This window comes from Haemaphysalis longicornis, unplaced genomic scaffold (assembly GCF_048455015.1).
Source record: "Haemaphysalis longicornis isolate Haplotype H1 unplaced genomic scaffold, Haemaphysalis longicornis Haplotype H1 scaffold_1, whole genome shotgun sequence".
NCBI classification, from domain to species: domain Eukaryota; kingdom Metazoa; phylum Arthropoda; class Arachnida; order Ixodida; family Ixodidae; genus Haemaphysalis; species Haemaphysalis longicornis.
Window position 1 is genome coordinate 372,399,140 of NW_027526203.1, and position 25,093 is coordinate 372,424,232.

At 46.2% G+C, this 25,093-nt stretch overlaps 1 protein-coding gene across 2 annotated transcripts; it reads left to right on the top strand.

Moving 5' to 3' along the window:
* The first annotated feature begins 1,654 nt into the window (after positions 1 to 1,654).
* Positions 1,655 to 24,747, top strand: LOC144155095 (uncharacterized). 2 transcript variants are annotated; one of them, XM_077686343.1, is made up of 2 exons: positions 1,655 to 1,989; positions 22,639 to 24,747. In XM_077686343.1, exon 2 carries the CDS (start codon positions 22,656 to 22,658, stop codon positions 22,923 to 22,925), a length of 270 nt encoding a protein of 89 aa, XP_077542469.1. In that variant the 5' UTR covers positions 1,655 to 1,989; positions 22,639 to 22,655; the 3' UTR covers positions 22,926 to 24,747. The 2 variants fall into 2 exon arrangements, with proteins under 2 accessions (XP_077542469.1, XP_077542470.1); XM_077686344.1 differs by lacking the exon at positions 1,655 to 1,989 and adding an exon at positions 2,010 to 2,196.
* The last annotated feature ends 346 nt before the right edge of the window (positions 24,748 to 25,093 follow it).

Sequence of the window (25,093 nt, forward strand, 5' to 3'; positions counted from 1 at the left end):
ACGTACTGTCGAACATCAAAACTGCCTGATTAACACGCCCAGCGGCGTACGTAGGATTTCTTTTCTGGTGGGGCCAGGCCTTCCCAAAAAGAAAGGGGGAAAAAAGGAAAAACGAAATATTAACAAACTTGAGCGCGTTCAAAGGAAAGCTGTTCGGTTTATATATTCAAAATACTTACCGTCGGATTCACCTTCCGTGCTGATGTCTGCAAACGACATTCAGACCCTTGAATCACGCAGACGCGAACAACGCCTGGATTTCCTTCAGTTATTACTTAATGGTAAACTCGCCTTCGATTCATCGCCTTACTTATCTTTTCTATCAAGAAGGAACACACGACATCATCATCCCCATTTCCTAACCCCATTTTTTGCGAGAACCGACGCCTTTATGTATTCTTTTTTTCCGCGAACAGTGTCGGACTGGAACAAGTTATGCGAACCTCGTTTATTGTAACGTATGTAGAATGAAGTGTACAGTTTTTGTTTGGCGTAAGTTACTACTTGTGTTGTACAACAAAGTGTAATGTAGTGTTGTATAACCAGGTGAGTTGTTGCAACGCATAGCGAAGTTTATTGTATTGTATAGAACGAAGCGCATTGTTGTTACATAACGAACTGTATTGTAGCATGTAAAACAAAGTGTCATTTGCGTATGATGTACGGCAATACTTTTGTGGTATGCGTGACGTGCCCTTCATGCTTGGACCCCTTAGGGTCCGCAGTATGTATTAAATAAATAAATAAATAATTAAGAAAAAAAAAACGAAAATCCAAGGGGAAAAAGACGTCTCGGAACGGGCCATTTAAAAATAAAAATAAATATTTAATATGCTGCGATCGTAACCTACGGGACCTCGTGTTCGTTTTTGTTCATTTTTCGTCTTCTCTAGGGGCCTTGCAAAATGGTTCATCCTTGTTGTGAGCCGACGCCGAAGCTGCGTGAGCTTATAGGTTGCCACTATTTTTATTATTATGAGTACTCGTTATTTGATAACAGGCAGAGTCAAGGGCCCCGTCCGATCAACCCCCCCACCCCCTTCCCCAGAGGTAAAAAATATCGGTTTGGGGGGGGGACTGCGGCCTCCTCGCCCCTCTCTTTCAATGCCAGTGAACAGGCTTAGCTACTGAGTTACCGCGTAGGTTCGGGCTTATTTACGGCGGAATTGATTTTATGGCGGAAGTTTGGTTACGGTCAAGTTAGTAACTGAGTCCTCGAGAACATGTGATTCATACTTGCCGGAGCAGTCCTTCTCGAAGGCAATGCCCGTTGATCCAATATTTTCTGTGCCCGTGGCGAAACGTTACGGTTTAGCCCGTCTGTAGTGTTTTTTTTTTATTTTCCGTATTGTTTCCCTTTTCACGCGGTTGTGCGCTAATGCATAGATACACGAGCTGCGAAATGGCATTCAGTTGGAACTTGGCAATGGCTGGCAGAGCCCATGCTGTCCGACGCGCGGTTCGCAGCGCGAAGAGGCCGGCTTATCCGCCGGCGCCAGCAGGCTGTGGACCGGGCGAACCTTGCCCCCCGTAAGCGGCCGCCATTCACCTCGCTATCAAGAGTTGCGCGTTCAAACGGTTCAACAAAGGGGGGGAGCGGCTCGGTGCTGCCCTCTGGCGTTGTATAACTTCCTCCAACTGGTAACGCAAGTTCTTCTCTCTACCCGGCGCGCCGCCTCTCGCCCTATCCCGGTCCGCCGCGCGGGCGCTTTTCAGTTGTTTATAGCACCGGCACTTGTTTCCGCGCCAGCTTCCCACATCCTGCAAAAAGGGGGGAGGGCCCCTCGGGCTCGTTGCTGGCGGCAGGCACTCGGGCCGACTGTTTTCTTCCGAGACTGCCACGCGGGCGTGGCTGGCGGTACGCGCCTCCACAGCTGCCTCGACCACGCCGGCCACAGCAGCGTCACAGCAGCTCGGCTTGCATCGGTGACCGGCGTACGAGTGCAGCGGCGGCACCTTTTTCCTCCAAGTAGCCGCCCTTTGCCGCAGGTGGGTGAACGACGCAGGGCCACGCATCTGGGCGAGCCCCACTTGCACAGCTGTGTGGGCCGCGGCGTTTCTTGGAACCTTGAGACGAGGCACCTTTACAGGATCTTGTCTGACTGTACGCCACCGAGCGTTCGAAGTTATATCATTAGGAAGGACAACCGGCGTTATTCGTGTCTTCCTTCATTTGTACTCTACAAGCTTTATTACGTGAGTGCATTTTGCTAGTTTCTCGGGCTTGGAGTGTGCTTGCGGGGCTGGAAATGACTTTCCGCTTGAGTGTAATGTTCGTGCTCACAACAGGTGCGAGCGGCATTCCGTTCTAGTTGATTCTGGCGTATCGCACCTGTCCGCAAAGGGCAGAGCAATAAATTGGTTGCTACGGGAACTATTCACGAGTTGAATTATACCATTATGTCACTCTGGGTAGCTCCTGACTGATGCAAGAACAATAGGACATTGTGTGGGGAGCATTTGTCTGGGCGCTTCTTTGGAATGCACTGGGGGTAGTGGCTGGGGATCTTTTTAGGTCTTGGCTGTGCGAGTTTTTTTAAAGATTGCTGTATATATCACGCAACAAGTTTAAAGCTACCTTAAGATTGCAACCTTGTTTTACAAGTTCAATAAATATGCATCTTAACACCCAGCATTTGGTACACACCGGGAAAATGTTCTGAATGCTGTGCGTTTTGTTATTCAAATGCATGTAAGGCATGCCACCCCCCCCCCCCCCCAATTCCCCTTCCTCCCCATCAAAAATACAAACCCGAACTGTGCAAAAAGTGCGGAGGTGTTCGATAAGCATATTTTACAAACTTATTCTCCTTGTTTTTTTATAAATAAAGTTAAACCTGCTCACTGCATTTTAATGAACATGCCCTGGTGTAAAAGTACAGCTTTATACTAAGTAGGAGGGCTAGTACATTTTGCCGTCTAAGGGTAGATGCTAGGCCAAAAGGGGTTATGCAGGATTATTTTCCTACATAACTCATTGTATTCTGAGGCTGGCAACCGTTACCTGCATTCGTACACACATTTACAAACTGCCTGCGCGGTCTGCATGGTAAAACAAAAAAAATCTTGGCTGTGTCAGAAGAACTAGTTCGTAATGTCCCCCTTTGGTAAACAAAGTGAAGATTGCTACACACGACGGGACTTGCATTTGCATGTGACGCCCGCTCGGACGTGCCAGTCGCTCCCTCCCCCTTCTATTTCCCTTCCATCGTCGGTTTTCCTTTTTTTTTTTTTTCTCTTGTACACACATATATCCGTCCAACTTCTAGACAGGACAGGTTGCTCGCTTCACTATGGGTTGCTGCATTTGGCTATCGCGACTTGCATGCGCCTCCTGTGTCATACCAGACAGCAACTTTTGACGCTTACTTTACGAAACCGAGTTTTAGGTTGCGACATCTATTTTTGCTGCTGTTAAATTCGCGCATAGCGGTGGCAGAGCGTTGGAGCGAGCGAAAATTCCCGCATCACGCAATCCGCTAGCTCGTCGCCACGTCATTCGGTCGGGCACTAGGCGGTCTCGTATTCGAACGTGCTCCGACGAGCGTCTATGGCGTCTATGTCGGACCGAGGCCCCCGAGCCCGACGGCTGAGCGCGGTGCGCCCTGCTAGCGGCGGCCTCACTGCAGACGCATCTTTTTTTTAGGAGCACGAAAAGGGAAAGCGCCGAGGGCGACGCCTTCCTTGCGTTTGTTTTCAGTTTCGCGGTTGGCGGATGTGGCGCGCAAGCTGCCAGCAGCGGAGGCTAGCCTTGTCGCCTGCCCTCCTTGCGCGCCAAGCACAATGCAAACCGTAGGATGCATTGTCGCCCGAAAACGGCCTGAAGCGAGGGCAGAGTGGAACGTCAAATCATGAACAACTTGACTGAACAAACGAGGACATTTGACGGATGAATGATTCTGACTGACGCATCAAGGCGGGTTAACGAAGCGTTGACTGCTGAGTCTGTAGTCTACCGGAAGGGGTCCATTAATGTAACGGTGCGATTCCGGCAGACCTTGGCTGCATCCCCCCCCCCACCCCCCTTCCCCTTCTGTTTTGTCCAGGAGTGCAGGTGTATGAGCTGCAAACCGCGCATTTGAAGCAAAATATTTGCAAACGAGAACTGGATTTGCAAACTGGATATTGCAGTTACATTTCGAACTTTAGAGATGCTGAAGTGATTAGGCTCAGCTAATTGCAAGGCGTACATACAGTATTATAACAGACAAGAATGCATAAAAGGTTAAGCACGTCCTCGTTTTCCGAGGGCGCAACTTGTGATAGAGAAGCTGAAGTATTAATTTGACGGGTTTTAATACACTGGCCAGCTAACGGAATTACCACTCTGCACCGCATGGCACCGTCGACGTTCGTAAGCAGCACAGCAGCTCATGGTTGAGTTCCAAATTCCAGCTGTGCTTGTTAACAGCAGAGCTTCTTGAATCTAACGAATGGTGGAGTAAGTATTGCAAAAGCTACGCTCTGACAGATTCGTAATCCTTTCGAACTATCGGTATCTTGCGTACGCAAAAAAAAAAAAAAAAAAGGAGAAAAGAGCTTGATATAGGCAGCCGTTCTCTTTTTCTCTTCAACTCTCGTCATGTATAAACAATAGCGTCACTTCCTTCTGCATTCTCAAGCAATTACACACGCAATTGCGTTTTGGAGTTCTGTAGTGGAGTGGAGGTCTGGAATGCTGCCTGGTACGGCCGTAATAACTTCGGTTCCCTGTGAGGTTACTGGGTATACGTGCAACCTACGGGGAGAAAACTATACACCGTCACCAGAACGGGATTTGGAAACCATGGTGTATTAATGGGAGCGGCCTTTGTCAGGCAGTGGAATGAATGAATGAATGAATGAATGAATGAATGAATGAATGAATGAATGATACTCCTACACTATTCCTTTCGGATTGTTATGAACATTTCACCTGAAGTTTCTGTTAATTTCCGTGGACTGAAAACTTCGTTGAGCCACACCCCACAAGGTCACTCCAACTTTTTTCCTCTAACGCCGTTTTCATTTATTGCCCGTAATTATATAAACAACAACAACAAAAAAACAAATATTACTCCGTTCTTCGCCTCGGCTCAGGCGATGCAGTACTGAGCACGAGGTCCAGGGCTCGATTTCCTGACTGCGGCGGCTTCTTTTCTGATACAGGAGAAAAACGCTAATATCCTCGTCTACCAGATTCCACAGAACATAAGCGATTCCCAGGCGGTCTGTATTCTACCGTAGCCTCAGCGCATCTCATCCGACAGTGTATACCGTGGGGAGCAAAACTCTGAATTTTAGTTACTTCCGCGTATCAATGTCCCGGAGACACGACTTTTCAACCCAAGGTAGTGTGCAGAGAATCCTCCAGTGCCATCAAATCGTCTTCCATTAGAGCACTAACCAAATCGTTTACTAGGGAATCCTCTCCGCCCTTAATGCATTGTCTTTAAATTCTATTAGCGTTCGGGCACTCCACGCAGCTTTTTTGGCGTGTTTGTATTCTCTGTCTAACTGTTTTAATCTCTCGGTATCTGTCTAGCCATTTTCTCGAGGTAGGGCCCAATTTGATTTTCATACGGAAGAGGGTAGAGAGAGTGTAGGTACTGGAGGGAAGGGGAGGGAGAGGTTGAAGGGGAAATTTTACCTTCAGATTTAAGAGGGCGGGGGAAGAATTGAAGAGACTGGAGGACGGGGAGGGAAAGAAAAAATAGGAAATTCGGCAGCACGAATCTTACCCACAACTCGAAGAATCTTAATGGCATCACATTAACAATCATCCGAGATGACTTTTTGCTGATTTTTTTTTTGTTTACACAAATCCGCGGTAGCTTGAATTTTGTTTTAATTTGTGGTGAAATCACATCTTATAAGTCAAGTGAAGTTTTATTATCGGCCTCCTCTTCTTGGTTTAGGACAGGAACACACCAGTTTAGCAATTAGCTAAATAGCTAATAGCTGCTTATGCACCACCATCTCGTAATCTTATGAAGTTTGCGGCCGCTATAGTACTGCTTCATTAGCCTTTTTGCTGGTAATCGAGACAGTTATTAAGTATTTTTAGGCGGACCCTGCATATAGAGGAGATTTATTTTTCTATGTTCGTGCACATATCCCAATCTTTCCATCTATATAAGTTAAAAACTTATCGGGAATATTAAATAAGTATTATTTGCTGTCTCATCCCCAAAGAACACTAAAACGGGACAAGGTGTAAAGGCTCAAATAGTTAGCTTATAAGCGGCGATTTAATGTTCCTGTAGGCTAACATTTATAAAAGGTTTTTTTTTTCTTATTGCTTTTCAGCAATATTGTTCTTTGCTGCTCGCTCCTGGCCGCTTTCCGTTTCGCGTGCCCTCGTTCATAGGAACCGCTGCCAAAAGTTCTGCCATTATAGAGTGATTCGTCTTCCTGTACTCACCAGATTGCTTGAGCGATCGTCCATCATCCAGGTTTCAGGAGGCCTTTCCCAATGAACACCTAAGGGCAACGCTGACGGAGCAGAGATATTATTCCACCGAACATAACTCGCCTGGTTCTCTAAATTTATTTCAGAAGGAGCGCGAAAGCGAAGCTAGTCACCGTATAGCGCTGGATAACGACAGAACATTTGCTAAATGTAGGTGGCGTCTGAAGGGTTTTACGCGAATCTTCAAGTGATCGCACTAAGAATATTGAGTTCTTTCGGAGTTTGTTTTTCGTTTTAACTTCCAAAAATTGTAAAAACTTTATTGAGAATTGTCATGCAGGGCATAACAATTTACAGGGTATCACCTCCGCACATGCACTACTACGTATGTTTGCCTTGAAGGCCCTGGGGCGTTTTATTATAAATAAAGAGCATTGTACTAATAAAAGACCGGGACCGTTTAAGAAGTTCCCCGAATGACCCATGTGTAGCTATAGAGGGCGTCGTGACTCGCGTTATGGACGGACGGACGGACACATTACTGTGGGGGGCCACCTAACAATGCTTATTCACTGACATTCCGGGATTCTTCGTTCAAGGAGCCATGAAGAGAAAATGCAAGTTGGTTTTATTCGAAAGATTTCGTGTTTTATAGTGCCCCCAGCGCTTGTCCGGATACAAACGATGCTTTATTCACTGAGAAATTTAAGTTAAAATTTTGATTTTCCCGCTAAATCGTTTGTCTTCGGGGTCTGCAATGACATCACAGGAACCGACCGCTCTGCAGCCTAGAGTACCTTCATTCACGCATCCGCCGTACAGGGTAGAGACACGTATACGCTGGCGCCGCCATTTTGGGTTGCTCGCTCGCCGCCGAAGAAAGTCATTGTGTCAAAACCGCGCTAAAATTATCGCCGCAACGCGGTTTACTGAAGAAGTTTGAATCATATTGTCTGTTTCGCGTTGCTAGGTCTCGTGGGAAACGAAAAGAATAACGCGTTGAGCCCGTTGGCCCAATTGCGGCGGCACGGGACCGTTCAAAGGTTGTCTCCACTTGTACAGCGGTGTTGGTTTGTTCCCGCGTTTCTTTACGTTACCCGAACCTAGATGGCGCCACCATACCGTGGCAAGCGTTTGGTTTGTTTTTGCCCGCATATAAACCTGGCTTGTTTTTGTTCTGGGAGAAAATATTCGTTCCCTGAAACAGTGCTCGCTCGACAAATGGGGTCACGTAAGACACCGTTGCTTGCGTCAATCGGCCAGTGTCGTCTGAGACAACCCCAAGCCCCGTAGTGCTGTGCAGCTAAACCACACATGCTGTGCGCAGTACGAACAGCAGAACGCATCAGTACTTCTATGTTTACATGTGCTTTCGTAACTTCCACTGTTTGTCCCATCATTCTTATTGCTTTGTAAAGAATGTGCCCTAAATTTAAGCACAAATCGCTCGTTCGTCTAGTTTGTAAGCTCTACCTAATTTGCGTCATGCTTCTGCCAGCCTCCGCCAATCGCAGAGCTTAGCTCATGTGACATCACAGGGTCTGTTGCGGGAAATGAGCTGGTGGGTCGCATGACCATTCCCGTTTTTCCTAATTATGTAGCTTATTTGAGCGAAGTTTACGTTAAAAGTGGTGTCAGTATGATTCTAACGAGACAACCTTTTGAATGAACCAAACTTGTGTTTTCTCTTCATGGCTCCTTTCAATCGGTCGCGAAGGGGAGAGTGTGAGATCCAAACTTATTCAAGGTGTGGGTTACCAAAGTCTTAACTCGCTAGGGAGAAATTCCGCGAACCAATTACTCGCCCGCTTTGTTATGCGGATGTTAGTTTTCATGGCCTCGACCGCAGTTGTTTTCCGCAAACATACATCACTGAAGTGTGGATCATAAAGTTCTTCCCACGTGATGCGGGCGCGCATTGGCGGCAGGTGGCGAGATAACGACACGAGCGGCTGTAGGTTATGCTTATCATGATGGGCGAGGCGTGCCCGTACTGTATCCAGCTGTCCCCCGTCGTTCTGTTTTAAGAAAAAGAAAAGAGCGCACAGAGTACAACGACTTTAGAGACACGACACAGCGCTGAATACCAATGACGATTTTTTTTCTTGCAGCTCAGCCACCATTTATACCCGCCGACTTCATTAAAGAGCAGGAGTACAGCCCGACGCGTATGCGCGACGGCGTCCGGAAGGCATTTCATGGTAGCAACTGCGAGCTGCACTGTGCTTAGCAGGGGTCCAGATCAGTTCTACTTGAGGTGGAGGGGGATTTTGGGAGAGAATTTTGAGTCGCCGCAGGCACTCAAAGTTCTCTCTCAAAATCACGCCGGGCTGGGAGGTAATGAGGCGGCCCATTCTGCTGCTCGAGAGTTCTCTTTCCGAGCCGGCCCCAGCCTCGTCCACTCGCAAGGTGCCAAATAAGCTAGAGATAGCCTGCTCAGCTATCACGACATAGCGACACATTTCCGCCTCGCCCGCCGTGTATATCCCCCTGCTCACGTTAGCCTTGACAACGTGCAAGAACGTACGTGGCGCCTACTGCAGACAGGTATACAGCCTCCCATTTCGCGCGCTGCTCCATCGCATTCACCCGTCTTTATTTCCCTCCCCGAACTGCCCATCATGCGGCATTCCCGCCACCTTATCCCACACCATGTGGGATTGTCCCAATGATCCTTTTCCCTCCATCACCTGCGACGAGCACTGGGAAAGGGCGCTGGGCAGCTCCGATCCGGAGGTTCAAAACTCTCTGACCAGTCGGGCTGCCATTGTCGCCGCCAGGCTAAAGCCAGCGGCCACCACGTCCCCGTAACAGAGCTTGTATCAATAAAGTTTCTCTCTCTCTCTCTCTCTCTCTCTCTCTCTCTCGGAGGTATAAGATCCAGCCGACCTGTAGCGAAATGCATCGCCGTGCTTATAATCCAATATTTCGTAAGCACACGGTCCTCCTCCATTTTGCAAAAATAGCTGCACTATCTCGGCTGGGAAATGCCATATTCTGATTTTCTGTGCAGCCGCGCACACATGTCAGAACTTCGTCGGAAGTCTCTGCTCTGCAGTGTGTCAGCAGACCATCGGCCTTTACACGCTGTGTTTTATCTCAGAGGGCAATGTACTCGCACCGAGCAAACACTTACCTCCATAGGCATAAATCATCCTCTTTGAAACTTCTTGCTGAGAAAACCGCTCGTTCGACTGGGCCAAAACTTTGCACGAGGCTTCACAGTTTATAGTCTATTCTGTACAACACCAAAATCGGTGACGGCACACTTAATTTATAAGTAGAATAAAAAACCATGAGCCATTCCACTCCGTGAACCTGGATGATCAGTTAGGCGTTTTAGCACACGACACTCCACTGATCTTGAAAATGGTACCTATTGATAACTAATGTACTCCAGATGCATATCCAATTGATGAGACGTATCAGCTAGATGTTTAAGTCATTTTTATCTTAAAAATGGGGCCTGTTATTAACTAATCTACTCTAGATGCATATCCAAGTGATGAGACGTAAATAAGCTTGAGGTACAAATCTTGTCTTGAACGGCGTGCTACTTTGGTGGTGACCGCGTGCCAATAGCACACACACCGGGGCCTTCGCTTTCAAACGCCGCTCGCGCTGCATATAGCCTTGAAGCCTTGGGATTTTTTGCTTTTGGTCATCAAAAGTACATGGCTTCGCTTAAAAACACAAGAGAATGAAGTTACAATATACAGCGCGGCCGAAATAACGCCTTCGCAATACTACATAACGAAACGCTGGCGGACATAGATATTAGAGAAAATTCCATACACGCCTTTATTACAGGTGAAAACCCTGGAGTCCAGATATCTTGAAACCTAAATGGTTTCATAATTTGTACATTCTGAGCGCCATAGTGGCCGGTGCATTGGCTGAGGCGTCTGCTGATATAACCGCAACGACGCGAATAAATATCCCGGCCGAGCGGGAATATGTTTACATTAAGGCCACATAGGAACTCGTCAATGTCTGCCACATCTGGCACACGTTACATGACACCTGAAATTAACCTGTCAGATTGAATTACACCATATTGGAATTTTAGTAACGCAGAAAAACATGTATGTGTACGTTGATATTTCTCAAGCTGAGCGGAATTCAATATTTTTGCACCTTTCGACCTCGTGTCACATGACATATTGAGAATTTGGACCTGTCTGCATCACGCTCAGATGGCGGTGCATCAACGTCGCCGAATGCGCGTCGCGGGGAACGTCACCTGCGCTCGATGTCTCAAAATAAATCCATCGCGTGGGCCGGAAAGCGTCACCGTGACAAGTGTTGTTCGGCCCTGGTTGCGAAAGTGGTGAGGACGAGCGCTGCATTGGCTGTGTCAGAAGCTTCCATTTCATGCTTTCCAAACGTTAAGCAGAGCGCGACTGACGCCTAGCAAGCGTGAGTTTTCAGTGCGAGAATACACGGCGCTTGGAATGTGCGTTCAGTTCACGCTTCTTAAGCGTGAAATGTTGCAGTATAGGGCTATAGGTTCACAAATATGGTATAGCTGTGCTCATCAAACCGCAAAGTTGGATTGCAAATGGATTTGGATTTCGTAGTGGTTCTGAAATATAGCTTAAGCCTTCCACATTTCCCACTTCATCGTCTTCTCAGTGGGCTGGTGATTCTTGAAATTAGTATGGGCTGCTTTGACGCCCTGCGTCTGTTTTTCTTTTCTTTCCTTTGGAAGCATGTGCACTTGATTCAGAAGTTTGAACTCACAACGGCCAGAGCAACGACTGCTTCATGATACGCGCTGTTATGGTATCGCACAAAATTACATAGAAACCTGTAACCCGCACAAAACACGTTTATTTCAGCTTTACGTGTTCGTCGAATGAACGGCCGCCGCGTCCGGGAAGGCAACTACCGATTTAGTTGTCACCTCCGTAATTGCATTATGTAACACACTTGATAAATATTTTACTGCATAAATACGACAGTCATCCAGTTTGTTGGAAGTTGATTTATAAACGGCATGCACATATAGACAGAAAGGAAAATACAACATGCTCCGATCAAAGGGTCTAGAGAGCGCATTACTTCGGGAGCAGGTTGGTCAGTGCAAAAAAAAAAAAAAGAAAAACATTATTCAGTTGGTCATTATAATCGCGCCTTTAATGTAACATTTGTGATTACTTTGAAAAAATGCTTCAGACGCAGCCACCTGCAGTAGAGGCGAAATTGAAATCTTCCAGACGTCATTATGCATATAAGTAGGGTTGTTCGTGTTCGGGTTTTATATATATTTCTTTATATATATCGGGGGTAAACATCCTGTGCTATTTTTAAAACTGATAATCGGGGAGAAATTGTTTTTTTTTTGTAACACCATTCCGAAATTCGGGTTTTCTTAGGTTAAATATAAACTCAGTTTGTTTTATCAGAAGGTATCATGAGCTTCCTAACTATTACGCGTTAAAATCGGTGTTTCTTTCAAGCTGGTAACCGGGAGGGGGAGGGGGGGAGGGGACATCCGGGTTTTCTGGCAAATACTCTCGGAAATTAGGTGTTTCTTCCAAAATGAATCAGTAATAATCAGTAAAGAACATTGATAACTTTTAAGAAACGAATAATTTTATTGACAAAAAGCTGATCATTGCTTTTTTACACATCCTTGTTTACATACACTATCAACTGCATGCGCAACATGTCGGTCTTCATTTGAGACCCGTCCGATCGTTGAACGCATCTCAGCCGGTTATAAAGTTATCTCGACATCACACTTGCCATTATCTAGGCACAACAATGTCAGTGCAGCATTTTGCAGCCTGGGATAGCGAGCGCTAGAGGCATGCCAATACTCAACGAGTTCGAAAGCTGTGTTTGTTGGGCGTGCTTCCAGCAAGCACTGGGTGAAAACAGTCCACCGTCAGCCCACAGTGTTGCAGATTGCTACTTTGAGAAGGTCCATTCGGGTGAGAAATCGGGTTTAACCCGATTTTTCTGAGACATGTTACGGGTGTAAAAATCGAGTAAAATCGGGCTTTACCCGAAGGCGAACAACCCTGCATGAGCAGCGGAATCCAGAAAAAAAAAATAAAGAACGAGGGCACACAAACGCGTCGATGGCCGCCTACTTCAACCCACTCTTTTCGTCTCTGCTCGCATGTTCCTCGAACCTATAGACTTCATTTATTTTGGGGCCAGGAAGAAAAACATACATACAGAATAAGGGGAAAAAAACCCCAAACCCGTGCCTACTTCTGTATAACGGGTGAATGTGGCACAGTCATTGCACATAGATTGCTCACTAAAACAAAATGAAACTCTAGCCCCCGAGACACGTCGGCCAGCTTGCGCTACGCACAGGTGCTCGGAGAGACGCCTGGAACAGCGCTTTTGACGAAAGCCAGGCTGCTTTACGGCCGCGAATTGAGGGGCTCCATGGCATGAAACGCGGGCGGAGCGGCGGCCGATAAGCGGAATTCCAGCAGACTCCGCCAAAGGGAGGCGAGTGGCGTGTGCACGATACTGCGGCGCGTCGAAGAGCGTGCGCTGCGCCAGCTGCCGCTGTGGAGCGAGCTCTCCTTTCGCGCGGACGTGCTCGCGACAAGTGGTGGGCGCACGCGTTGGTTCGCGTACTTTGGCACCGCGAGACACGGTGGCTCTGGCCCCGCGCTCTGCGTTGAGGCGACAACCGTAGCACGCCTCGGATTCATGTCCCTTACTAGGGCTCGTCTGTGCAGCTGTCGGTCAGGCTGGACGCACGCACGCGTCACGTACCGTAATCGGTGAACACTGATCGCTCTCTCGAATGTTTTAAACGCAAGGCCCGGAGACTGGCGCGCCATCATCAGCCGTGTGGATTTTACTGTTCTTCTCTGAGCGTCCCAGATTAAAAAAAAAAAAAAGAGAAGTGAAATAAGCGTCCTGCTTCATAGGTCTTTTCGCACAACTTAACAACATCGCTTCAGCTTGCTTGCCTAATGAAGTTTCGCACTGACTATTTACCTTCTTCCGATCGACATTACTGAAAAAGAGGGCCGCCGGAGTCTAACCAAAGGTGCTTCCAGGTCAACGTAGCCAACACTTTGATAAGGTAATTTGTCTTTGTCAAGGCTGCCGTGCCATCCTGGCGGTGGTTTTGAGGCAAACGCTTAGATGCGTAGAAGTATAACAACGACAACAACAAAAACGCACTACGGGAAATAAATGAAGCCGGCCTCCCCCATACCAGGTTGGTTATAGGAGGGAAATGGAAAGACAGCCCTGCTAATATAAACCATGGTGAGCCTTGTACGGAAAATTGAAATTTATACGTAATAAGCGGAGAGTGTTATGAGTTCTAAAAAAAGGAAATAAAATGTTGGCAGCACTGTAAAAATAGACAGCTGGGGCAGCAGGCCGTCACAACTATATTATGCCGCGGAATAGTTTGACTCACCAGACTGACGATCAAACTTATGAGGAATGAAAGCACCCGCTGTTATCTAATGCGCTTGCCTGGCTTGTTGTCTGAAGGTTTATACATAGGGTGAAGCGGGCAGAGCAACCAAAAACGAGCAAGGATAGAGGGACGGAAGAAAAATAAACCACAATAGGAATTGGTTGAAAGCCCAACGTGGCCTGTAAGTTAGCACATCCGCGCCAAGAGACCGGTCAACAAGGGCAGAAATTTTGTTTACCATCCAGCCACCCTTCTCTCGAGTTTCCCGGATCCCAGGGGCGACAGGTCAAGACAAGTCGGGTTAGACATATCCCGTTCATTGCTTAGTAGCTGTGTACTATCCGACTGCCATCCGCGCATACAAGATGCGGCTTGAACCTACCACCGTGTCCTGAGCCCCCTTCCCCATCCCCGTTCTTGTTGTACTCCCGGGTACTGTCGTATCTACTGGTAATTTCTTTTCTTTCCAAACTCATCCCCGAATGTGGAATAAGCGTGTAACGTTGTCGGTATAGCGCATTTGATTGTCGTCCGCGGCAGACTGGTGTGGTTCCAACAAACAGGCGTTTTTAGGGTTTTTTTTTTCTTCTTCTCTGGATTCGACTGTATGATTGAGCGTTTTAAAAACTAAGGTGCGCAGCCCAGCCGCGTATCCTCGCGTGCTGTTGCTGTGCCCAGTGCCCCATCCTTCGTAAAATACGGACATGAACAGTCGCCTCTCGTATTTATGTATATAAGCGGAGGATAGCAAACCGTTTCGAACAGAATAGAGCGGTGTTCATTGCGAGGTGTTGGTTTCTAGGTAAACAGTTCTAACAAGGAGTAAAAGAGTTACCGCGTGATGTGGAAAAAACTGCGTCAGCTTGTTTCTAAGCTTTAAAATAAACCAAACCATAACACTCCTTTTTTTTTTGTTATTCCGTTGAAGATAAGTTAGCACAAGGTCTGAGTTTGTGAGTCTCAGCAGTTCTTTTTTTTTTTTTAGTGTGGTCGTGTTTGTTTCTGATTGAAACTGGTGTAACTGTGTATTCAATTGAGCATATGAAGGTTTAATTCGAAGGCGTAATTATTATTTAGATTCTCTGCTATCTTTTGTTGGCTGCCTGTGTCGTTTTTTTAATTGTTTATTTCATATGACCGGCTCAAATCGATTCATTTTTCCCGAATATTTTTTATTTATAAAGAACTTCACGTTGTCAAATTCTATACCAATAGATCAGGGAATGATAAGATTTGGTACGGTGGTGCATCCTACACTATAGTTGCTACCTACCGTTGCATGGCACTTTAGAGTAACGCGCAAAAATGTTACTGTATAAATTTCACCTTACTTTTCATAAAAAGCGTACAAATCATTATAATAAGGTTCTACACTTTGCCGTTGGAAAATTCTTGTTTAGGGGGAAATCAGTCTACGGGTTTAAACACTGAGTACATGAAACTCGACAGCGTTTCTGGCTGAATCATGATTTTCGAGTGTTACGAAAAAAAATGTACTGCTTTCTTGCGTAAATAATTTTGAATGGCTTTGTAGGCAAAACATATTTTTAGCGCATAACTTCCATAAAAAATGCAGAGAGATAAAAAAAACGAAACGTTTATATTACGAAGATTCTTCATACTATAGTTGATGACAGGGTAAGAGTGCAGCTCCGCCCACAAGCGTTGTTTGGCCGCTAGCTGACTCTCCGCGGTTAGAAAAAATAGTTCGTTATATTGCAGCTGTTTATACCCATGATTACTAATATGAGCGGCTGACAGTATAACCATCCGATTATGATGTCGTTTATATATGTTTCATTCCGAAGAATGAATGATTTTCACAGGAAAAAGAAAAAGTCATCCTCATTGAAAACTGGCTCAGGAGAAAAAAAAAATTACTAAAACAAGGGTTATTCTTGATAGAAACTATTCCCGGTGTATTTTATGCTTAAATCAAAGCTATCTGTGATTGTTTTACTGTTAGACAACAGAAATAAACATATAAACAACGCGCACACGATTTTTTGGGTCTGAATAGTTCGAATTTCGACCGCTGCACGTCGCTTAGCCGTCGTCTGCTTGGAGAAACGTCGTTATATTTTGTCGGGCTCGTCGCAGTTCGACTATTTCTTCACTTCGCGTGTGCAATCGTTGTCAAGAAATGTAGTCGGTACAATATCTTCCACAGCCATCATCACCGCTAAATCAAGCGTCGTAAACGCAGGGTGGAAGAAGGGGCGGTTCGTCGCCGCAATGGCTGGATGCAGTGCACGGACTGTGTAAGCCCAGGGTGAAAAGGAAACCAGCGGCGAAAATTCATCAGTGTCTTTCAGAAATCGGCCGCGATATCAACGGGCCATGGTTCTATGCGACTGTTTCGAACGTAGTGACGCACTGCAAACACCTATCGCGGCGGCGCACGCAACCGTGGAGGTCGCGATGCCGCATAAGGTGTCCTGCCTTGCGAAATCAGCTGTAGGTGCGAAGAAACAAGCGTTATTTTATTCCGCTTAAACGAGACGACAACACCGTATGGCGCGAGCAGAGAACTGCGGGATGTGAAACGTTACAAGACTAATCATTTATACTTCACGAGACACGCGAGTGGCGAGACGCTCTACGTCAGTTGGTTAGATTGACAGTATACAGTGTCATGCTTTCAATCCAGGCGACCATTTCTGAGGTGTTTCCCGGCGATGTAATAAAAGAGCTGCCGGCGTTTCTTCAGTGTCATATCACCACCGCGCAGTTTACAGTGGAATGATAACGCAGAGAACCCCAACTGACGGTGAAAATTGATAGAAAAACACCCTTAAGCACTAGCAGCCGCCTAAAAAAATTACTGTTGCGAGCTTTTATGGAAAAAAACGAATAGTGACCTACAAATGCATCCGTCCGAAGTTTGTTTCCAAGTTGTGCTACATTCAACTTTCATTGGCTTTACACTGATGTGCAGCAGCCTACCCTGAAGATATTTTTATTGTTGATGAGGCTTTTGAAATAGCATACATAAAGAAAATATTCGGTTCAACATGTAGTTGCTTTGCAGCCATGTCATGTCAAGCTTTTGTGGAAGCATTTTAATTTCTGATAATCTTCCCGAAGCCAATAACCTTCCCCTATGTACACCAAACAGTGACGTCGAACACTGACTGCCCCATACGAAACCTGAGCGAACAGTTATACAAGTGCACTCAATTCTTACTGCACCTATTTAGACAACCACACTCAACAGGCCCAATGATATGAGTATGAACGTGAGATCTAAGTGAATTATTTAAAAATGTGCCGACATCTCCATGCAAGCATTTCCATTTTATCCACTTCTGCAACCAATCAGAGCACCAAACTGGAACAGGGAGAAGAAATATTTAATTCTCACAGCCCCTTGTCAAGGTGTCATGGGCATTTTCTATTCTTACCACACTTTCCAGCCAGCAGCAGCAAAGTGGCACCCTGAAAGCCTGACATTGGATCCATTTTGATTTGCTGCACCAGTGTTTTCAATGCATAATGCAGCTTTAAAGCCAAAAGCAACAGTGTGTACGTGAAAAGCAGTGACTTCACAGCGTGAAGGTGTGGCATGAATTCATTCTAACATACTACATAAGCATCTTCAACTCTCACCCCAACTTCATGGCCAGAAACTGCAATGTGTGTGCGAGAGAAGCAGCGCTTTCATAGCCTGAAAGTGTGGCATGAATTTATTCTAACGTACTATGTAAGTGTCTTCAACCCTCACCACAACTTCATGGCTAGAAGCTACAATGTGTGCATAAAAAGCAGCGACATCACAGCACAGCTTGAAGGCCTGGCATACACACATTCCAACGTATTTTATTAGAGCTTTCACTTCTTACCATAGCTTTCTAGTCATAAGAAACAGTTCAACCTTGCAAAGGAGTTACATAGCATCTTGAAGAAGTGACGTAAAATCGTTGCGACCTGCTGAGTAAGTTTTTCCAATTTTGACTGCGTCTGAACCAGCCGGAAGCAACAGTGCGCACAGAAAGAAGCGACATGACACTCTGGAGGCCTGAAGTCGAACCATTTTGATATGCCGCATCACTGCTTTCTATTATTCTTGCAGCTGTATAACCAGAATCAACAGTGCATGCTTGAAAAGTATGAACATAGCATTCTGAAGGGGTGACATACCTCATTTCTACCTGATACACAAGTGTTAGCAATTATTACTGCAGCTCTTCAACCTGAACCACCTTCAGGCAGTGTTTGAAGGCTCTCCACAGTAGCTGGAACAATAACAACATCTAGAAGTGGGAAGCGGTGTTGAATCTAAATTAAAGTATGCTCCAAGATAAGACGCTCAAACATGTCCTCCACTCTGTATAATAACAGTCTATCATGACAGAGACACTGGAAATCTGAATGTCTGCCAATACACTGTAACCCCTTTGTTGAAACTGAAACTGCACAAGCACCAAAATGCAATCATTAAACTACAGCCATCCCTATGAAACACAGCTTTTTATAACTCATAAAGCCCATCACACAAACTGCATGAAAATAAAGGGAAGATAAACTATTGGTTCATTCCTACTAGACGCATTCAGCTATTTCAAAACAACTTTAAAAGCTCACAACACTTATGAGAAATTCCACACTGCACACGAGATACGCAGCCTCAGTACATGCATAGTCAGTTTCTCTGATGCCACTTAGTGTAGCGATGGGAACATACGCACCATAAGCTTAGCAGGCATAATAAAAAGCTGCGCGCGTGTGTATTTTTGGCAATGTATAAAAAACTACGTGGTCATGTTGCGGGGCCACACATTTCCGGCTTCCTTCAACGACGTGGTTCAAAATCCACTAATCATGCAGTTTCGATGTTTATTTAGCCCTCTTATACGTTTCAAAAATGCTACTGATGATTACGACCAACCAATGACAGTCAAGAAACGAAACGCAACCACATTTGATTACCTCAACAATACTCGCACTCGTTCATTCTTTTGTATGTTCGATAATGTGCCCATTGGCACAAACAGAACGCCATAGGCACCCGTCTCTCGCAGGAAGGCAGGTTCATACCGATTTTCTTAAATCTACCCAACCCAATCTCGGATAATTGTGCACGAACGTTTACTTCTTCGCGAGTCTCTGCAATAATGGTTTAATCATACCTGTTTACACCAGGGGGAAAAAAACGCCACACCGCTGCTCCGTTCGTACCCCGGCAGGCTAAAGCAATGCGCGAATCGGCAAGGAAAGATACCTTACATTGTAAGATTTGGCAATCGTCTTAATAACGTGTTCGGCTGTACGAGCGGCCGTATCCGGCCAAAAAACACGCCGCACACGTTTGCACGATCCGCGTCGGGCCGGACGGACACCACGTAGGCCTACGCTCAACATCGGGCGCAGCCTACGCTCACAGCAACAAACGAAAACGCTTGCAACTTGTCACCGCTACTGCCGTAGACGAAAGCAAATCGCATTATTTCTTCACAAAGGTTGCGTTACACCGACACAATTTCCACAATCACACCAGCAACAGATGCAGCTTCGACGCTTTGCCGTTCTCAGATCGAGTTCGTTGACGACGTTCCGAGTACGTAAAACAGCCCACCAGTGCCGCCACGATTTCCTCACGTACGTACAAACCCCGACGCGGCAAGACACACACGGGACAGGTGACGATAAGCGGCTTCTTGATGCACTACAGCACATTCGTAACACAAATCGCCTACAGAGCTGTTGGTTCTCGGCAACCTCGTTGTCGCTCGACAGTGCAGCAGCGGTGGGGAAGCGAGCGCGGCCATATTAGAAGTAGTTCTCTTTTCAAACGTAAGTCGCAGGCGTCACACAAACGGCGAGACGCCATTGGTTGCGGATGAACACAAAATCCCTTTGATCTTGAAAAGCCGCTGCAGAGTTAAGCTGTCACCAACTATACTATCTTAATTTCCTGTCATCGCTGACATTAGAACGCGCTATTTACATTACAACTCTAGAGTTGGAACCCGCTCTATAGGGTAATTTTTAGATGCAATATTTTGCTACCTCGCTTTTTAAATGCAGAACCTAAGTAGAGCATATTTCACGACAAAGGAGTGGCTGGTTCCCCTAACAGGCAGGACGTCACACTTTTACGGATTTAATAATAATAAAAAAAACGAACCATAACTTCCGCAGACTTAATTCAAGTGTAATTTCGGGCCTTCGTGAAGGCGCTGTTCCCCGAATTGCTGCCCCAGTTAACGCTTCCGTTTCGCCAAGGTGCCCTTTCTAAACGTGCTTTGAGAGGCAAGCTGCCGGGGTTGGCCAAGCGCCCAGACGGGAGGCGCGAACTGCGTGGCCACACCACTGGGAATATATAAAAAAAAAGCGAGCCTGGCTTGCTCTCAAGCTTTTCGCACTTCAATCTCTGTATTGCTAGTTCTGGTGGTAAAGCATATTTGTGCGAAGTGCGAAGAAGTGCGTGTCTCTCTATATATTTTTTCTCCACTTTCTTTCTTTCTTTCCAAATTCGTTATCGGTTTCAATGACCTACCACATCCTCCCCTTTGCTTTCCGAGGTTTTCTTGACTGCCAACCCTTATTTCTGTCTTATTTCAACGACCCCCTCATTTCCTATTCATATATATATATATATATATATATATATATATATATATATATATATATATATATATATATATATATATATATATATATATATACATTGATTGATTGATTGATTGATTGATTGATTGTAGGGTTTAACACGCCGACGCAACGCAGGCGATGAGGCGCGCCGTAGTGGGGGGCTCCGGATTAATTTTGACCACCTGGGGATCGTTAACGTGCGCCGAAATCTCGTACACACGGGCGTTTTTGCTTTTCGCCTCCATCAGAAAAGCGGTCGCCGCGGCCGGGCCTACTTTTCACTGATATACAGTTCGCCTCAGACCAAGGCATATATAGCTTCGGGGATTAACGCGGCAATATTTTTCGGAATATGGGTTTCTGCTGGAACACAAGAAGAAAAGGTCCATCCTTTTGCTTTAAATTATTCTGTGCGGGGCTCATACACGAATAATTTCTGCTCCTTTTTGCTGCCTTCAGCCACTAAATAAGCACAAAACTGAGAGGTAACGGCATAGCTGTTCAGGTGGAGCTTTCGCCATCCGTCGCACCAAAAAACCTCGAAGCCTCACGAAAACAATGTGGTTAGGGAGGTCCAGGCATTCGAACTCCGGTCTTTTACGTCGTGAAACCGGCACGCTAACAACTGGGCCACCCCAAATACTTGAGGTGTACAGGATTAGCAGCTGAGGGGAACACTAACATGTGCGGGCAATCGTAATACGCGTCTGGTGCAATGACGCGTATTCTGGAGGTCGTGGGTTCGAATCCCACCCGACGGGCATTTTTTCTTCACTTTATTTCTGTCTTTCAAAATTCTTCATCTGTTTCAATGACCTACTGCATTCTCTCCTTTGCTTTCCGACGCGTTCTTGACTGCCGACCCTTATTTGTCTCGTAATTCAACGAGCCCCTCATTTCCCATTTTTACTCTCTCTCTCTCTCTCTCTCTCTCTCTCTATATATATATATATATATATATATATATATATATATATATATATATATATATATATATTTTGTAGCGAGAATAATGGGCCCATGATACCATCAGGGTATGTGCCGTGCGCAGGCATCACCCATGTGGACAAGTAGTCCAATCTACCCGTGAGGGTATGCACCCACGCCGGTGTGAGCGGAAGAAGCACCGCTGACGGCGCTTTTGCTCGTGAGATCGGCCACCGCCCAGACGCTCAAATCTACTCTCGTCTTAACTCTCGCCTATAAAGAAATCGCCTGAACCAACTACGTGAGCCTCAGATATCTCCCTTACAATAGATATCTATATATACAACACTTTCGACAAGGGGCAGCCTCAACGTTTCTGGAACGAGCTCGTCAGACCAACTATGTGTATACGGTCATTGTCGACACGTCTTATTAGACGACAGGTTATCCTCCAGAGGGTTGGAAAGAGATGAGCCAAAGCCTAGTTCGAGAGGAGGTTCTTTTCAGCTTAAGGCGTAGGAGCGGTGGGAGCGGGGTGTAGGGTTGGTGGTGCAGGCAATGTTGTTCGGGGCAGCCGTATGACCTCAAGGGAACGTGTAAAGAAGGGCCGGCCACGCAGGCTGTCCAGCCAGGTCGTGAGGAAATTTCTTGGTAGTGCTTTATTATAAAGGAAAAGAAAAAAAGTGCACACATCTAGCAGCACTTGCGCGCAAAAAAAAAAAATGCTTCCTGGAGCACGCGTCCTTGTAAGGGCAATCACCAGGGTAGAAAAAAATGTCAGAACCAAATATATCACGCGATAAAAGGTGCTGAAAAGTACAAAAAATACGAAACGCTTGGTCCGGAGAGGTGTCAACCCATACACAGCTCGCCGTGAAAAAAAAAAAAAAAAAAAAGGCGGGGGGACTACGGCGCTAAGAAGGGAGGTAGCTGCGTGTGCAGTGAGTTTTTGCACCGGTCTGGCGGGTTCACCGGTCTGGCGGGTGCACCGGTCATTAATTCTGGCGGGTTAAGGCGTTGAATTTGTGACTTAAATACGACTCTGGGCACTTTCGGTCTTCGGAAGGATTTAAGTTTGACTGCACTTTATGTAACTTGAGTGCATGAAGAATGTGCCGGAATGGTTGAAATGTCGTGCGACTGCTGCTTAGACTTGATTCTCCAGCATACTGATTTTCCTAATAAGCAATTCAACATGTACGCATATAAGCAATTGCAGAGGAAGTTCAAGTAGGACCTGAAGTAATGTTATGGACGTAGCTACTGGCTGTGTTTAGGGGTATTTAGCTGATGTTTGGCACCTTATCCGTCGCAGGGCCCGGTCGAGTGGCGATGGCGGGCTCCGGGGGAGCTAAGGTGTGCTGGATGCTGGTGTGGCTGCTGCTCCTCATCTTCGCCGCCTTCTGGGTGGCTTCATTCGCCGCCTTCTGGTACATCATAGTGTACGTGCTGGTGCCCTGCGTTCCGGCCGCAAAGGACGTGGCCGCACTACTACACCGAGGCGTGCTGTTGCCGTACTTCTGCTCTGACAACATGGTCAACGGCAGGGACCTGAACAGCGGCGTCCAGTTCATATGCTCCGGCGGCACGGTGCCCACCTGAGCACGGTGGCCACTGACTTCTTGCATCTACTGTGCCTGCTCGGGGTGCCGCGCCTACATTGCAAAACATTTGAGCCTGCCAACAAGAAAGCAAAAACAGACCATAGGAACGTGCTTTTCATGTGCTTATCCAGAGTCTTCCAATGTAGCACTCTTACAACATAACGCTGACTGGCCGTACATTTGATGGCACTGTTCAAGTAAACGGCGACAAGTTGATTCTTGCGATTTCGTTCGCGTCCCACCTGCAACAGGCATTATGAATCACCGCGGGTCTTTCATGGTTTGCAATTACGGAAACCCGGGGTTTTGGAGATCGGCCATGGGTGCAAAACGCGTCGATGTCATCGCATCTCGTAGACGTCGTATCTTGAGGCAAACAGAAAGATAGCCACCAGGGACCAAAACCTGGGGCCGAAATATTATCTTCCAGAACAAAGATTGCGTAGTTACGCAACCTGTGTTACATATTTTTGGCCAAAAACTGGTACTCTATCTGTACTGTATCCCATTACGCTCGAAAGCCGAGGCCAGCCGTAACCGCACTGCATGCAATGGATGGTGAAAAAGAAGCTGGTTGTTGATGTTGACGGGAGAGTCTCTACCGAAACAACGAGTGTGAACGACAAACGCGTTGAAATGTCTCTTACGGAACTTTTGGACAATACAACAAAACTTCTAAAAGTTCTTTAATGCCAGTTCTATGTTTAGTTTCCCCGCATGATCTTATTTCGCTGTAAATTACGAAGGTATGTTCCTGATAGTGTTAAAAAAGCTTTGTTCCTGAAATGACCGATTATGGTCGGCAGCTTCTGCCTCCTTTTTCCTATATGTGCATCTGATGTTTTCCTGGGAGTTTGGCAGATGCTCATTTGGGCCGGGAGTGTGCATATACGATTTAAGCTTTCACCACGAGGGAACTCCCATTTGAGTTTAAGATGCCTCCAGCTTTTCAGTAAACGATGGCCAACAGCCACTGTTCCTTGGGTACAGTTTCATATGGCGATCACTCGGATTTTTTTACAGCATCCCGTTAGTATAACACTACCGACCCAAGGAACAACTAACATTACAGCTCGCTTGTTTGAAGTTGGGTCACCAAAGACGTACAACTGGGCGATAAAACTGCTACTGAAAGTTACGTCGCAAATGACATCTTCGAGACTGAAGGCGCTGAAACCTAATGCACCTCTCGTCTTGAGGACGGCGTTTTGCTGAAAATAAAAGAATACCAAAAAAGTATTTTAATAACTTGCGTGACTCCAGTATAGCTTGTTCAAGCTTGTATCAACTCTACTGAAAGCATAGGGTGCCACCTGATGTTATACTGAAAAAATAAAGAGACATACTTAGTGTCACAAATGGTTGTACCGTTGCTCACGCAAAAGTTCCTTCATAATGTCCCGTGTTTGTCAATTCGGGACATTTTTTTCCTGGTGAACTTTTCAAGAGTTCCTGAGTGTGCTGCGATGTTTTCTTCGTTTTTAATCGCTTTGAGGGTGAGAATTTCTTTGTGTGCAATATTAAGTTTCAGGGGTGGTTCTTGCCAGGCTTGAGTGAGGTGTAAGCCTCCAGGCACAAATTTGAGCAGCAATTTTCGACGACTAATAACGTGAAAGTCCTGAAGATTTCTGCAAAGTTTTCTTGCTAAGTTAGTATGCAATGCAAATGCTTGTTGTGTGCGAACCATCCTATTTATCAAACAGGCCTGCTGGGCTCCTGAGAGGAGCACTCAATGTCCACAGCGGTGTGTCTGGTGTGTCTGGGTTTCAAGGTATCACGGGATTGTGTAAGTGAAGCCAGAATTAAACAATTGTTGCCTACTTTTGTCCTTTCTTTCACTGCCTCCGCGCTACGTAGGAAGTAAAAACACTAGTAATGCAGTACTTCGCCTGCAAGCAACTGACCGGCTTTAAAGTAAATTGCGTCCTGCATGACTAAGTACACAATTTACCTCAGGCGATTAGCTTTCCTGCTTATCGGTCTGATACAAAGCATCTCTGACACCAAAATATTGTGGCCTAGGTGGTTCGATGTACGATGAACCCATGTTTTTCGCCCGTTTTGACGGTGGTAGGCCGGCAAGAAGGCAGCGGGCAGCGCATGTCCAATGAGCGGCTCTTTTCGTCATTGCAGATAATTTTCCCAATTTCGTTTCTCGTCGTAGAC